A 16,332-nucleotide genomic window follows, 5' to 3' on the forward strand; every position below is an offset into this window, starting at 1 on the left:
CCAAGGGCAAGGTGGCTGCAGGTGCTGTGCTGAAAGGGAGGCTCTATCTGTATGCATCAGCTGTGAAATGCTTACACCTGTCAGTTTACAGCTGCTCAAGAAAACAATTTTTTTTCTTCTGTTTTCCTGAAGGGTCACATCTTTTAAGGTTTTCCTTTTCTGAAGCCTACTTGAACACCCCAGCACTTCCTCTCTAACCCATCCCTTTTTGTCTCCTTTATCCACCTTTTCTTCTGTATCTCCACGTCTCTTCTGTTATTCCTTTTTCTTAAATCTCTCCATGGCTGCCTGCCTTTCACGTCATTTGGAGCTGCTCTGGTCAGTGTCCAAGTGCTAGCTGCTTGACGCAAATCTTGTCATGTTATTCAACCTGAACAAGGTCTCATGAAGGCTGTAACTGCACATATCCACGTGCTCTTTCACACCTTCCTCTCTGTTGCACATCCTATTTCATCTTCTCACTTTCTAGGCCTGCAGAAATTCTTTGGAAAGCATGGAAGCAGCGTGCATGGCTATTCTCACTGAAACTAGAATGTAATCTAAACCAGTGCTGGGTTTAGTAGTGCCTTTAGGGATCTAAGGTGATGCTTTATATGAGGTAACTCACTGCGATCACCGTCCAGCCTGTTTCAGAGAAAACTCACACTCCACTACCTCAGCAGAGTTGCTTTTGGCTTCTTCACACTGTGACTTTGTCTTGATCAGGGAAAATGTTTGTTTAGGTTGGTCAGGCTGACCCAAGCTAGCGAAGCCTGCTCCAAACTCACTTATCAGTTTTCCCAGAATAGCTACGAAGTAACATGTTCACTCAGCTAGCTGTGTCAGGAGTTCCCGTGCAACAAGAATATCAGGTCTCCTTGGGGAGATATCTGGCAGCCCAAGTTGGAGGAGAAATAAGGTTTGGGCCAGCTACCAAATATGTTACACGGGAGGGAGCTGGACACAACGTGCACTTTGGGCACTGGTGGTTGGATTGTCAGCATCCCCCCTGCAGGTGAGCTTCCTCAACCCAGTGCCCGGAGGAATTTCCTCATGCTGCACTTTCCTGCCCTGGTGTCTCAGGGCCACCAATTTCTCCTCAGAGTGCCAAGTTCAGAGGGTAGCACTACTGCCCAAGGCCACCTCTCTGTCGTGCAGGGCAGGGCTCTGCCTGGTGGGCTTGTTAACTGCTGCATGCCCGGACAGCTTAATGCTAAGCGAGTGCCATTGGCTGGTGGCAGCTGAAGGAAGGAGATAGGCAGGTGCTTTTGGCTCAGCCCACTGCTGCCCCAGGGAGGGACTGCAGGCCAGGCAGCCCGGGGAGGAGGAAGCTAGCGTTGACATTTGTAAAGGCTGTTGATGGAAGATTTCTTTCAAAGCCTTTTCAGTCTCTCGATCTGAGAGCTCTTTGCCCAGGAGTGCTGGAAATCTGGCTCTTCTTTCCAAGCAAATGTGCAGACTCTGAGTTGATGAGGTGCCGTTGAGCCACAAATAGTGAACTGCCAATCGAATGATGCTGGGTTTGTTCTTGTTTTTTTTTTTTTCCTTGCGGATAGTGGTGCAGTGACTGGGACATGAGGTTGTCAGCAATGGGAGAGTGTTAGTCCCAGCTCTGCCAGTTGCTTTGCGTGTAAATCTTCAGGGTCTCACTTGCTGTGATGTAGCTTCTGCTGCCTAGAAAGTAAGACACATCCTTATTCCTGCTGGCACAATGCAGTGCCATCAGTAGGCGACACAAACTAAGGACAAGCTGGACTGGGATGAGAGGCTGCTAGTAGATACCTGCCCGGAAAGGTCTGCAGGAGCTATTGCTTTGCTCCCCCAGTCAGTCCTTTGGAGTTAATTTACAGCTAGTGGTATTTGCAACATTTTCAGTTTGGCAGCTCCCAGCTGTCCTTCACCCTTTTTCTTTTCATTTCCCCTACGGACTGTGCATGGCTGATTTTGACCTCAGATACTTCAGGTTAATCCAGAGTAATCTTTCTATGTCTGTGTGGATGACTAAGTTAGTCAGCATCGGGATTAAACTGAAGTACTTGGCCCACACTGTTGCTGGCCTGGCCTCTTTGGGCCATATTGAAAACCAAACAGTTTGTGCTTTATAAATGCAGTGAATGGGCTGTACTCATAGTTCATCCTCCACTGGACAACAAGATTCTGGCTCAGCTGCAAAACCCAGCTTCCCCCTGGGTTTGGTGCAACTTGCTGAGAGCACCCTGTGACAGCTCTGCCTGAAGCTGCAGCTTGTCAGGACTACGCTGAGTCCCCAGACTCCCAGTAAGAGAGTGGTGGTCTGTTTCACAGGAGGTGACCAGATGAGAGCATCAGAGTGCCATGGTTTTATCAGTCCATTAGCAGGGCACTGAAGACCCGTGGCAGTCCCTCTTGGTCCTCCCTGCTGCTCAGCGCACAGTTCTGCACTTTCCCTTTCTCCTTTTCGCACAGCTAAGTCTGTCTGAGCTGCCTGAAGCTAGGATCACCATTGTTCACTTGAAAGAGCAATGCAAAAGGTTGTTCTCCTGATCTCCGATGCCTCTCAGTCTCTTCAGGATTTGTCAAAGATACTTGGCAGCAGCCCAACCACTGGATTAGCATTAAATAATGAGCAAATGGCCTGCAGCCCTTTTCAGACCTGGCAAAGCACACACCTTTAATTCTTTCCTCACATGTCTTCTAGCCCTGTTCTTATCACACTGGGAGACAGCCAAGGAGCTGGCCTGGTCAGCTCTGGGGACAGAACAGAGGGTGCTGCACTCCCTGCTTTGTCACTAATTAGTACCAGGGTGGCAGCTAGTGGCTGCGAGCTGTGACAGCTGCCCCTGTCAGTGCAGTCAGCAGTGGCTGCAGGCAACTGGGGCATGCTGCAGCACAGCGGCAGCAAGGCTTAGTGCTTGATGTTCCTCCATGTGTCGGGCTCCAGGGCAGTGCGGGGAGATCACCCAGCAGCCCAGGTATCTGTGGGTACAGAGACTGTGTCCCGAGAAGTGCTTGTCCTCTGGGCTCAGATGCCTTTCTGACATTCAATGAAACTGGGATTCTGTAGAGTTGCCAGAGCATTTATTTATTTATCCTGGGAAAGGGAAGAGGGAAAGAGGCCAGGAGGGATGAAGAATAGGGAAAGAGAGGGAAGAAAAAGCAAAGACAAGAGAGAGGTAGCTATGCAGTTAGCATTCCTGAGCCATCTGGGCCTGTTGGCATGGCCCCAGCTGGATGGGCCCGCAGGTTTATCCACTGCATGATGTAATCTTCATTGCCCAGCATCTGATTATTCTCCTTGCTCTGGATGGCCTCATATCGGGTGCAAGTCTGGAGCGGGCATTTCGATTTCCTGTTGCTATTTGTGGACTTTTCCTGGCCAGTTCTCAAGAGCAGCTCAGGCGGTTTTCATTCCTCCAGCTGAAGGAGTGATGCCACCCGGCTGGTGCGGCGCGGAGGCCAGTCCCAGCCAGCCCATCAGCTGCAGACAGACAGCCCTGCAGAGGGGCCCAGCTGTGCTTCACGCTGTGCCACAGCTGGAGAGAAGGGGACATCCCCGCCTTTGTTCTTGGGCAGCTTCAGCTCAGCCCATGAGTCGTCTCAGCCTTCAACGCTGGCAGGGAGAGGGCCGCAGGAGGAGCTATGCAGCCACCCCTTCCCAGTTGCTTGTTGGTTTCCCTGGTCTGCTTGGTCCTGCAGTGGAGTGATCCCCTAGTCCTGCATGGCAGGATGTACAGAGGGTGAAGATGAGACTTCTCTATTTACACTTTACCAATGCTGCCAGGAAACATCAAACTTTGCTGTGCAAGGGACCTGCTTCAGAGTATAGAGTTCCCTGCTCTGACTCGAGAGATGTGGGTAGCTGCAGGATGAGCCATTAGGCAATAGCTGACAATTGCAGACAGTATTCCCTCCCTCATGATGCCTCATCCTGCCTTACTTAGCTTTGTTTCTCCAGGGTCTTGGGGAGGGAGAAGCTGAGTGCAGTGACCCCAGGGGACAGAACTCTGTTCGATGGAGAATCCCACTGCCTGCCTCAGAAGCTGCCCTGGTTGCGCCCAGAGGGAGCAGGGCTCTGCTCTCAGTCATGCCCCAGGGACAGCCAAGGGCTGGGATGGACTCACTGGAACCGCAGCACTGAGCTTTTCCACCCAACTCAGCTGTGCTGAGCTAGAGAGTAGCCGAGGAAAACGACGGCCTCTTTATAAACCAACTGGCAAACTCTTGCATCTCTCCTGGGAGCAGGCCAGGGATTCTGAGTCACTGCTTGAGCTGGTTGCAGCCAAGGTAGTCTTACCCAAGACATTAAGAGAGAGAGGAGAGATCCACCCAGGAATGCCAGCAGAAAGCAAAATAGTTATAACCATAATTAATAATAATATCATGATGAAAAGACTCAGAAATGCACTGCCCTCTCCAAAAATAAAGTTTGAGGACAATTCAAATGCTGTGAAGAAAAGAGGAGAGGAAAGAGTCAAGAAAGGCCGCCAAAGCCTGCATGTCAGCTGCAATACAAGGAGCCCCATCCAGCTGGCCAGAGTTCAAAGAGCTCCTATTGTCCAACAGCACTTCCAAAACACCATTCAAAACTTTCAGAAAATGAACCCAAGATGCAGGGTGAGATTTATCACACAATAAAGGCAACCCAGATGTGTGCACCCTTTCAGAGAGAGGAGATGGGAGGAAGGTGATGGAGGAACATGAGGGAAGAGGGTTGCAGGAGAAGGAGCTGGGTGCGTCTGTGCCAAGATACATGCTGGGCACTTGTGGAGGATTTCATAGATATGGAGAACTCCAAGCTTAGGGAAAGTCTTTTGGCACCGGGATTAAGAGGCAGAGAGTAAGATTTCACCAAAGCATTTTCTTTTTTCTTGCACAAAGAATACTGTTGCACATGGATACTAAGAGCCTATTGTTGCTTCTGGTCCTGGATTATATATATTCATAATAAGACCATATCTGAAGCCAAACCACTGTAGATTTTATCTTGGTTCTCTCACAGCCTTTGTTATTGCTTTGCAGTACGAGCCACCGTGGCAGTGCTGTAGCTTCTTTTGCAACAGGAAACACTCGCTTCCACCTGTGCTTTGATTATGTTAAAATCTGGTAATTAATTATACAGGAAGACAGTTTCATTTTGAATCTGCTGCTAACATGGACTTATACAGCTACAAACTGCTGCCACTGAGTACCTAAATTCTCCTTGCTTGCAATGAGACACCAGTGGTGCTTCTGCTGCCTGCAGAACAATCCAGTAGGGTGACTATGCGTATCACACTCCATAGATTAAGAAGTGATTTGGTTGCTTTCAGGAGGATCTCTGGTAGTAAGGGCTTGTTCATCTAACAGCAAAAAGCCTGAGAAAATGATTTGTCTGAATGCTTAAGCTAGAGAGTCAGTGTTTTAAGTGACTCATCTGTTTAGTGAATGTAGTTAGCTTTAAGTTGTGTTTTTTGTAGAGAGGTGGATTTCTCTGATGCCTCTTGGCTTAGACTAGATGTCTCTTTCTATGAATCTCAGTTACAGATGAGGAGTTTGAAGCAGGAGGCATGAATATAGCTCCTGCACTTAGCTGTGTGAGGACCCACATTTGATTACCAGACTGGTTCTTTCAGGCTCTTAAACCTGTGAAGTCTCTGATCAGCTCCTTCTGTCACTCCAGGTGTGTCCAGGGAACAGATTCCCAAATCCACAAGTTTCTGCAGACTTTGATGCCAGAGTGTAGATGCTGATCTAATCCCAGATATGGGAGTTTTCAGGACAGGTTTTCAGGGCACAACAAATTTAATGTCTTCAAAGGAACATAGTGCTTTTCCTTCCCAGAGGCTTCCAAATTTACTTGAGCACTGCTCTCAGGCATCTTCATGTTTCTACGTCTTTTCACCAGCTACAGAGAACTCGGTTGCTAGGCCTTGTCATGGAGAAGTCCTGATGGGAAAGGGCCGGCAGTGGCTGCCATTTTCCTTCAGCATTATTTGCATTGTCTCTGACCAGTCAGATCTCCATCCTCATCTTTGGAAGGTAGGGCTCTGATCCCTTGCTACATTATCCTTAGTAACAGTGTTAATGCGGGCTGCCTCACTAGTGAGGAGTGGCCTGAGAGGTGTTACTGCCCTTCCTTGTGAAGGAAGGATTTCCCCATTCTTTGGAGATTCCTGTTTCTGCAGCTCTACCACTGAGGTGAAAATGATACCCTCAGCACTGAAGCTGAAGTTTAATTTCCTATCTGCTGCTCAGGGCACAGATTTTCCACTGGAATATTGGCAGCAGGTCAGAAATCTGCATTCCAAGCTGAATTGCTTTGAAAACAGTCCCGATGCCCAGAAGCAGGAATGTCTCCCATGCACACACACACAGAGCAGGAGATAGTCCCCCGTCCCAACCCAGCTCACACAGAGCTCCTCCAGCTCCAGGACCCCTGTGCATATCACAGCCCCAGAGACAGCAAGCACTGCAGGAGCCGGTGGGATCCTACTCAACGTGCTCGTTGCAAAACCCAGCTCTTGTCCAGCTTTGCCACTGAAGATCCCAGCTTTTGATCTCTCAAGATTTTGGATGAACACCTCTCACAAAGCATCTGGTCCAGATGTACTTGCTCTGCTATTGTCCTTTACAGAGACCCGAGGAATGAAAGCCACCAGTAATGTTTGGTATTAGCTGCATGCCTCAGCTTTTGGACTTGAACAGAGTACTGCTGTCTTCTTCCAAGGCTTTTCTTTATGGCCCTACGGGGACCTGACAAGGGACATTATGTGAATTATCTCTGATTTTGTTCTCTGAGTATTGAAGTGAAACAGTTTCAATGAGAGAAATGAAGCGGATTGTAAAGATAATACAAATTCTTCCTCCTCCTGCTCCTGGTTATCTCCCAAAGCAGATTTCCTCTATCTCTCAGGGCACCTTTTCCCATTGCTCTGATTGCTTTTCTTAAAGATTCAGAAAAAGGCCCATCATAACGCGAGGGTGAAGAGCAGTATAAGAGCAGAGATTTGCCAACTCTCATGGCTCCAACCCAGTATTGGACGGGGCCAAAAGCTTCCAAGAAAGCTGAAAGAAATGGTGATGTTTATTCAAGTTAATTTCAGTTACAAAATAAACTTCCCCGGTCCCTTGACTAGTGACTGGCCTGAGTTGTACCTCTCCAACTTATTTTTAATTGCATTGTTCATTCGTGCTGTATTTTCTGTCTTTTGGGATGCTGTGACCTCGTCTTCCTCTCAGCACAGCAGTAGTTTGGAATTGCAAAGAGTAAAGGAGCATTTTCTTTCACTTGCCCTGCCTGCTGCCTTTAATTGCACCACGTGTACCTCTCTTCAGAACCACAGTTTGACACAGTTTCAGAATCACAGTTGAGACACAAACAGGCACAGCCAGGTGAATGCTCCTGAGCCTCAGATTCCTCCTGGTGTCTTCCAGCAGCTCCATCCTTCCTGTGCAGACCTCCTGGACTTCTGCTTATTTGAGCCGATGCTCTCTGCACCTCTGCGACCAGGAGGGAATCCAGACAGAGCCCTACTATAGCGTGGCATAGCCTTACACATAGTATTTTTTCTATCTTGCTTCTTGCACGTTCTAGCCTTCTGTTTGCTATTTTTCTGTGCATCAAGACTCTTTCCTTACATTGTCCAGGCAGATCTGTCACACACAATTAGAAATGTGTGGGTTTTCTCATGATAATTTTGCCTGTAGGTTTGCGGAGCTGGGCCTGAGCTGCACTTCTAAGTAGTGCAGCAATGCTGCATGCCAATGGGCCTGGCTGCCAAAACCCACTTGTGTTCTGGCTCCGCTGGCACTAAGAAGGGATAAGTGTTTGGACTTTGCAAAGGACAAATCTGGCTGGAGGATTGGGGTAATGTAGCGGGGCCTTCCCAAAGATGATGGATTGTATTTTCACACCTAATGAGGTAAAGGACACATTAACCCCCTCCTCCACACACTAAGGCAACTGGAAGACTGCTAGGCCCATCCCTGTGCAGCAGGGTATGTTTAGGAGCATACTGCACGCTCAGCAGGCACTGCCCATTCAACACCAATGGGTAAAGCTGCAGGCAGTCAGGCAGCGGGGCAGAGACCTGGGAGCAGTGATGACAGCACAGCTACTCTCTGCACTATCTCTCTGGGAAGGAGCAACGAGGAACAGCCCCCAGGCAGCCTGCCCAGGGGCACTGCCTTCCAGGGAAGAATTGCCCCATTTGAATGCGTCCCACCTGCCACAACAGTGGCTCAGAAATTCTGGCTGCCTGTTCCTTAGCAGGCAGGCATCCTTGAGTCCCAGGGCTTTGTATTTACCTGGCTCCTAGAAATAGCACCCCATCATCTGCCAAGTGAGAGCTGAGAACAGCTGATGTAAACGCCTCGTCCTGAAGGGGTTGCAGCCACTTCTGTGCGTGGTTTAAATCCTGCCCTAATGATTTTTCACCCGAGCCGGTTGCAAGGTGCAAGCCAAAGGAAATTTGGGCCGTTCGCAGCATTTGCACTGTACACGCAGCGCAAGCGAGCTGGAAGGCAGAGGCATTCCTCATATCTCCAGGGTGCTGCTGCTGGGAGGAGGGCCGCTCCCGTCTCTGCCGGCTCCGCAGTCCCGTGCAGCGGGCAAAGCGCCGCGGGGCACCCGGCTCCGTCGAGCCGGCTCCAGGCACCAAGTGGAGGACGCGTGGCCGCGCCCCGCCTCGACCCCTCATCCCCCGGTCGCTGCCGGGGTGCTCGGCGGGCGGCCCCACCACGAGAGCGGGGCGGGTCCTCCCGGCGGGGCGCTGCGAGGCTCGGCGGGGCGCCGCGGGCCGCGGGCCGCTCCGTCCTAACCCTGCACTCCTCCCGCCCGCCTCGCCGCCGCCCGCTCCTGGCAGCCGCCGGCCATTGGCCGCCGCCGCGGCGCCGCCGGCCAATGAGCTGCCGGCGCTGCCGGCCGGTGGCAGCGCGGCGAGGCGGGCGCGGGGCTCGCCCCCCTGCACCTGCCGCACGGCGGCCGCCGGGCTACCAGGGGCCCGGCAGGACCTGGGCTGCCCGCGACCCCGCTGCTCCGTCGCTTCAGGGCCCGGGGGAGCGCCCCGCCTTGGCGCCGCTCCCCGCATCGCCTTCCTCTGATGGTGTCTTGAGCCTCCGTCGCCTCTCCTAGGTCTTGTGGCGCCTAGTGCTGCAAATTGTAAATCCAGGCCCTTGGCACAAGCGTTGGGTGGAAGGAGGTTTCCACAAGGAGCTGTGCCGGGACTCTGCGAGGCTCCGGGGACATGGCTGCGGCTGCTGCCGAGCTGCAGTGGCCCGTAGCATCTTGGCTCTGAGAGGCCGCGAGCCCCGGAGGGATGAAGCTAATAACACAACTGTCCCCTGCCTTCCTTTCAGCGACACAAACCTCCTCCCCCTCTCCATTCTCCGTCGTTCTGCATTATTGTACAGAAGGCAATAAATTCTGGGCCCGGTTCCAGATCCGGTTGAGCCAAGCCCGCTGCCGCTTGGAGGCTGGGTGTCAGGGAGGCGGCTGGTTAGCCGCGCAGGCCGAGCCCGGGATGCTGAAAGTCGCCTTGGGCTCCCTGGGTTCTGAGAAGGACGGAGGAATACCGCTAGCGGGGCTGAGGCTGAGCTGCTGGAGGGTAATAGCGTTGGAGTTTGCAGGCGGTTCGGACTGAATTGCGCCATGCAGAGATGCAGGAAGAGCAGGGAGCAAGACTGCCCGGGGGTCTAGGCAGAGCAGGGATGGAGAAGCAGTGAGCTGAGGTCCATGATGGGTGAGAGGAGACACTAAGGACCGTGCAGGTGGAGGCAGAGGGGAACCAGGGGGATTAGAGAGAGCCAGGAGGTAGTGGATGATCACTTGTGCCCCATGGGGTGCAGTTGCACTGACTAGACGGTGAGATTAAGTGTGCACAGCAGCTGTCTGTCCTGCACGGATCCTGTTAATGCTGTCAAGACCTTCACTTTCTTAAGCTCTAAAATTCACTGCATTTTAAAGCAAGCAGAAGGACTGTCTGGAGTGTATGGGCTCTTCTTTTCTGGAATGTAAAGGAAACCTCGGCTGTGAAGCTGGAGTGCAGGGGGCTTCATTCCTTAGTGAAAGCAGAGAAGGGAAATGCAGATGTCACAGCTGGGACAGGAGATTTATCTTGGCAAGCAAAGAGGAAAAATACTTTCAAAAAGAAAAGAGAAAAGTCAGAAGATTCCCTTTCCCATCTGCTCTGCCTGCCAGCACGAGCAGAACCTCCAACCTGCAAAGGCCCTTTGTCTCCTGGGCCTGGGCTCCCACCCAGCTGGATTAGCCCCTTGCTGATTTCTCCTTGGAGCTGGACCATCGTAGTGGGAGCAGGGAGACTGTGAGAACTAAACTGATCCTAGAGGGAGATTGTTTCCAAACAGCTCCACTGGAGGTTGGGGGGAGGAGGGAGTCATAGTCAGAGGATGGATATGTGAAAGGGAAAGGGAGGGACAGATGTATCCAAGATGACCACAGCGGAGAAGTGGATGCAAGGAGAGGAAATGGTTCCCTTCTCAGCCATGTGGGTAGGAGCACCTCAAGGTGCACCATGTACGCAGCTGGACAGTGGAATAAGCTTAGTGCCTCGGCCTCAGGTTCCTGAGGCCCTCCAGAGGTCTAACTCCAGCTCTGGGTGGGGGCAAAAAGAAAGCTTGCATATGGATGTCTGGATGCCTTACATTAACTCCCAGGATAACTGCTGTACAACAGGAAGGGGTGTTCAAATGAGAAGTGCACGCACGCACACACAGTTTGCTATTTAGACAACCCTAAGCATGAGGTCAGGGTGAAAACATGTGGTGGAAATATGTTTGGAAGAGTCAGTGCCTATGTCGGTCACCACGAGTGAGAGAGAGCAGGAGCCAGCAGTTGACAGATTCGCACTCTCCCTGTGGCTGAGGTGGCCTCAGCCTGAGCAGATTCTCCTGTGGCATGAGACCAGTTTCAGGCTGCCTGAAGATGAGGCGTTCGTTGCCACCCCTATGCCTGCACATCCCGGTTTGTTCCCCTTGGGCACTGCTTTCTGGTCCTCCCAGAGCTGCAGTAGGGGGATGGGTGCTAGAAATCAGGCTTGGATCAGGAAATCCAGCACATCCTCGCCATTGCGTTTCTGTCCCTTGGCTGCCCCCTCCCTGACCGCTCACTGGTAATACAGCTTTGGAAACACATCTCGTGCTATTTCTTGGCTTTGGAGCATAGTTAGAAGAAAGAAAGAGGGTGTGAAAGGGAGGGGGAGATAGCAGGAGGGAATAATGCAAAATGAGACTGTGCTGTGAGCTTTGTAACCCATCTGGAAGCCGTTTCCCCCAGCACACTTCACGCCTGCTCCCTCTGGCCCAGGATGGTAAGAAATCACGTTCTCCCACTGAATGAGCCTCCTTGCTCAAGCTAAGCCCACGAAAGCCACTTGAGATACTGTAGAGGAGCATCATAGCAGACTTGCAGGTTCCTTCACTGTTGCAATTAGAGATACTCTGCCCAGTGCCTAAGGAGCGGGAGCTGGCTGGAAGATGCTCTTAAAGAGATTTTGGAGAGCATATGACATGATGAGCCTGCTCTGCTTGTGCATCTCTGCACATCCCACCAGTCCCATCCAATACCTGCACACTTCTTCTCTGACCTTACACTTGTGCGAATGCTCTCTGTCTAATCCTCGGTGCCACTTTTTGTAATAACCATAGTTACTCCCAATCTCATATGCTAGCTAGCCCCTTAACACAGCTGCCTTCTCTCCTCCATCCCACTCAGAGATGCTGGGCTGATAAACAGACTTGATGAGAGATGAAAAGGTGCAACTTTGTGTCTGTCTCTTGGGAGAGAATGGGCTCTGGTAGAGCTGAGCTCCTGCATCTCTGGAAGTAGAGTGCTGCTTCTTCATCCTCACTTCCAAGCAGGGAGATCCCCAGACAGCCTGCGTGGTGTCTAAAAGCAGAACCAGAAATACATGGTGACTTCTGACCCTGTCAGTGCCTGTGTTAAAGCTCCATGCCCTCATTACTGACATCTCACCCCTCAGCCACTGCTGGGGTTTCAAAGCAACCCCAGAGGCATGCCTTCTCCTCTTCCCTCCAAGTAGGTTTGTCCTCCAGTGGGAAGTCTGTTGGCTGACCAATAAATCCTTGTTTTATGCATGGGTGCTAAAAAATAGTGAGTGGAACTAACCCATAACCACATCTGCTCCTTTGCTGTCCTCAGCCCCACCTTTGTTAACGCAAGGTTATGAAAGAAATTTGAAGCATGTGGCAGTCACAGACAGTTCTTCCTGCTGCTGCTCATCCATTCCTGCTACTCTCTGAGTGTTACATGTTCGCTCTAGTTTTTAATGGCTATGCTGTATACATACAATTTGGATGCCTTGTGTCAGATCCCAGCTCTGTGTGCTCTGGTGATACACTGGCAGCCAAAACCCTGAATCCCTTTACTTCTCCATGATTGGTTACATTCCCACCCTTACCGTAAGGCTATCATGCTCATATCCTGTTTGCTTGTGTTGTTTGGAGAAAGCAGGACAAAGAACAGCTGTTACACGAGCAGGCACTCTCTGGGGTTAATGCTCAGGACTCCAAACTCTCTTACCCCTCTGCGTTGTAGGACAGGACACAACATGGTTTTCCAGTGCTTTTTAGATAACCCAATTCCATCTGCTGACTCAGCTCCCTAAGAAGAACAGTGCAGATGGGAAGTGTTTGCTGTCACTCAGTTCAAGTGCAGAAATGCTTCTAGGCAGCTTGAAAATGGCTGAGTACTGCCTTGTCAGTGCTGCCAGTATGGGAACACGTGGAGAAATATTCATCCCAAACTTCCCTGGGAGGGCCTTCTCACCGGGAGAGAAACCTCGTGTCAGGTAGAATGCAGGCAGCAGGGACTCTCCCCCGCTTCCTAAATGCTCTGTGGGCATTTGATTTTTAAATTGAGTGGCTGAGGGATCAATGTTGAAAGGTGAAGGGGAATGCAACGATAGAAACTGCAGCAACTTACTGCTTCCCTCCCCCACTTGCTGGGAAGTGTGTGTCTGCTCAGCTGGAGCCTGCTTCATTCCCCAGCCTCACCCCATGCTCAGGCAGCCCAAGTAATGTTGACAGAGTGATACTGTGCTCAGGTAAAGCAAATATACCTTCCTGTAGGAACAGGAACCTGCAGGTTCCAGCATCCGGGGTCCTCTGGCCAACTCCTTGCTCAGTCCTGCAGGTGGGGAAAGAACTGCACGCAGCCCCCGCTCCTCTAGGGTCTGGCTCTCCCACTGTAATTTTCACTGGCATTCATTCCTCTGCTCTAGGATCTGTGTGCTCTCTGCCACTCTCTCCTGCCTTTTTCTCCTGCCCTTTTGCTCTTGCTATTTCAATATGCCGCTTTCGATGCTCTTCTGCCCACCCAAATGCTTTTACAGCCGGGCGGGTGGGGGCAGTCTGACTCGGCTGAGCTCTCTCCAGTTCATTTAAGTTACACAGTTCCGTCTGTGTAATATAGTCACTTGAATGTATCTGTCTTTTCTTTCCTCTCCGTGAGCCAAAAGCGTCAATCTGCCAACGAATGGGATAATTTTTCAGCTGGTGTTTGGCAATCATCATTTTTCTCCCTGCTCAACCAGTGCTTTGTTGTAGCAAATGGAAAAGTTAGCAATCTGACTTCTGAATAGCGGGATATACCTCAAAAGCAGCAGGTTCCCTGTGGCATCCGGAGCCCAGCTCCCCAACTGCACCGGCCAGATTTACTGGCTGTTACTAGAGTGATTAGTGGCATGATTGTTTGTTGTTAACAGCCCATCTGTAGTGTTTAAACTTCATCGGGGAGCAGAATTTCACAGTCATTATCTGGCTGGAGGACAGCTTCATATGGTCTGCAGAGGGGCTGTGAAATCCCAGAGGAAATTAAATATAACAGGGGGCCTTCCTGTTATGTTGATCCAGTTGATTTTTTTTTTCTCTGATAGAAATCAGCAGCTGTTTTGATGTTCTCCGGGGTATCAGAGTGCCTATTGCTGCTGGCAGAGATCATGAGAAAGTGTCTGTCACCACAGACAGGTGCTGGAGACCGTGATTTTCTGCCACACTTACTTTTTGTCATCACAGGGATTTCTTGCCTTGTGCTCCTCTTGGCTAGATGTCATAGTGAGATGATGCTGGGAAGCTGAAGATAGTTAGCCACAGAGGAAGGAGGAGATGTGAAAGTACAGAAGAGTTTCACGAGTGCTCACAGCACAGATAAATAGGAAGAGAAGCTGTAAAGCACCTCGTCTTTTTCCATCTAAAGTCATGGTGTTTTTATCAAGCTGCTGCAAGGAAGGGATAGCAACTGCTCTTTCTCATCCAGAAAGTGCTTTTGCTGAGGTTTGGCTGTCAGAACAGGAGAAGGCTCAGATTCCTCCTGGAGTTGACACTAATACTCTATCTCCCTTGTTTTTTCCTCAGCATTTCTCCGAGAACCTGGATCACTTCTCTGACAACATGGAGGATTTCTCCAACGACCTCTTCAGCAGTTTCTTCGATGACCCAGTTCTGGCTGAAAAGAACCCGCTGCTGGACATGGACCTGGACCCACCCACTCCAGGCATCCAGGCAGAGCACAGCTACTCCCTCAGCGGAGACTCTGCTCCCCAGAGCCCTCTCATGCCTGTCAAGACTGAAGATAATGCTAACGGTGAGCACGAGACACGCAGGCTGCACAGGGTCAGGCACGTCTGTTAGCAGCGGCTCTGGCTGTCTTCCGCATAAAAGGACAACCTGGCTAATCCTTGAGTTTGCGCATGGCTAATCCAGGGAAGAATTTGATCTGCCATTGTTAAACACAGCCCACATTTTTTCCTTCAGTTTGTGCTCTGACAATCGCTTTGCTCCTTTGCCGGGTGAACTGTTATTTATGAGGATAATAACTGGCTGTGGTTCTGTGAGCTACCAGCTTCTGGCAAGCAATAGGCAAAAGTCTTTTTAGGACCCTGCAAGCCTGGGTGTGGATGCCCTAGATCCAGGTCTGTTTTGGCATCCGTCAGCAGGGCTTTGGCTTGAATATAGGAAGCATGAGTCTCTGGCTGCAACCGGTGCTGGTACATGTGGAAAGCTAAGTGGCTTCTTTACCAGCAGATCTTTTAGCAGGAGACAGAGAGGAACAGTCATTTCAAAATCTATTTTTAAAACAATTCATTTCAGGATAATTTATGATGGCTGGATATTTTTAGAGCAGTCCTTGCAGAGAGTCCTGTAATTTGCGGCACTGTGTGGGTGTCCCAACAGCTGATGGACAACCGGGCTGCCTGAAAAAGCAGTGGCACAGGCTCAGTATACACAGAAGAAAGCCATTCCTTTAAGTGAGAGTGAGACCTGAGACAGAGGCTTCCCTATCATGGCCAGGAAGGATCCCAGCTCTGTGGTACAAAGGCAGGAAAAGCGGAGCTGGCCTTCACTGCCTCTTTGGTCCCTGCAAAATTGCAGCCATTGCTACCATGTTCCCTAGGAGCCCCATAGGAAAGTATCTGGGAGAGGATCCCAAGCAACCCAAGCCAAGCAAGCGCTATCTTAATATCAAAAAAAGCTTTCCATTTGCCCAATTCTTTTTTTCCCATCTTTAACCCCAGCATCGTCTTGGAGGACACTCAGTACAAACAGCCAATCAAGCAACTAACAACAACAACAACAAAAGTAGCCTAAGTACACAGGCACACGGTTATTTTGTGTCTGCAAATGAACACAAAGAGGGTGCGGTGCCCCTTGGGAATGATAGAAACAAAAGGCATGAGTTGTGAAATGCAGCGAGACACCCCTTGAAGCCTGGCTATGTGAAGCTACTGTATGGACTCAGCTCTAGGGCACTTAACCAACTTCCCCTCTCCTCTGCACATACCCTCCTTCAGTTGCATCCTCTCCAAGGCAAATTTGTGTCTCCTGAATGCAGCGCAACATTTGTCCTCAGGCAGAGGCTGGTGCAGAGCCGGAGACAAATCTGGTGCTTGCCCTCTGAGGGTGCAGACTAGCTTGGTGCTGGCAGTAAGCTCTAATACTAGTGTGGCAAGTATAAGAGTATCTGTGCCACAAATCCTGCAGTGGAATTATTCAGCCCATCTTTCCAGGGCTATCTTGGCTTGTAATGGGATGTGAGTCATATTCTAGTGTAGCCCTGAGTCAGTCCAGTATTTGTAACACTGTGCAGTCCTTTTGGCACAGCTCCATCCAGTCTCAGTCCTTTTAGACATTCACTTCAAATTAATTACCAGGAGTGGCTTTTCTTTAACACTAACTGAGAACTGCTTGGTCTGCAGAGCTCCTTAGGAACGCCCGGGCTCTGTCTAGGCTAGGAGCTGGCTAAGGCTTGCTGCTTATCAGCTTTCTCCCAGCTTTTCTGCAGATCTTCAGCACTCCCAAATCCTGCCCCTTCCCACATGGTTCCCACTAGCACGAGTCAGCCAGGGCAAGCCGCTGGGT

The 16,332-nt window shown here is 50.7% G+C and overlaps 2 protein-coding genes across 7 annotated transcripts in view; both read left to right on the forward strand.

The window, feature by feature from the left end:
- SLC35C1 (solute carrier family 35 member C1) overlaps window positions 1–827 on the forward strand; it is a 233,191-nt gene extending 232,364 nt beyond the window's left edge. The window contains exon 3 of the mRNA XM_065754856.1: window positions 817–827. The gene's annotated coding sequence lies outside the window, so the exon portion shown is untranslated. The remainder of the gene's footprint in view (window positions 1–816) is intronic.
- CREB3L1 (cAMP responsive element binding protein 3 like 1) overlaps window positions 1–16,332 on the forward strand; it is a 41,477-nt gene that overhangs the window by 6,035 nt on the left and 19,110 nt on the right. For all 6 annotated transcript variants that reach the window (XM_065754847.1, XM_065754849.1, XM_065754848.1 and 3 more), the window contains exon 2: window positions 14,329–14,557. In XM_065754847.1, the coding sequence (XP_065610919.1) occupies window positions 14,329–14,557 (229 nt within the window). The remainder of the gene's footprint in view (window positions 1–14,328; window positions 14,558–16,332) is intronic.

This window comes from Cyrtonyx montezumae, unplaced genomic scaffold (assembly GCF_038088225.1).
Source record: "Cyrtonyx montezumae isolate F1298 unplaced genomic scaffold, pur_monq_1.0 scaffold_10, whole genome shotgun sequence".
NCBI classification, from domain to species: domain Eukaryota; kingdom Metazoa; phylum Chordata; class Aves; order Galliformes; family Odontophoridae; genus Cyrtonyx; species Cyrtonyx montezumae.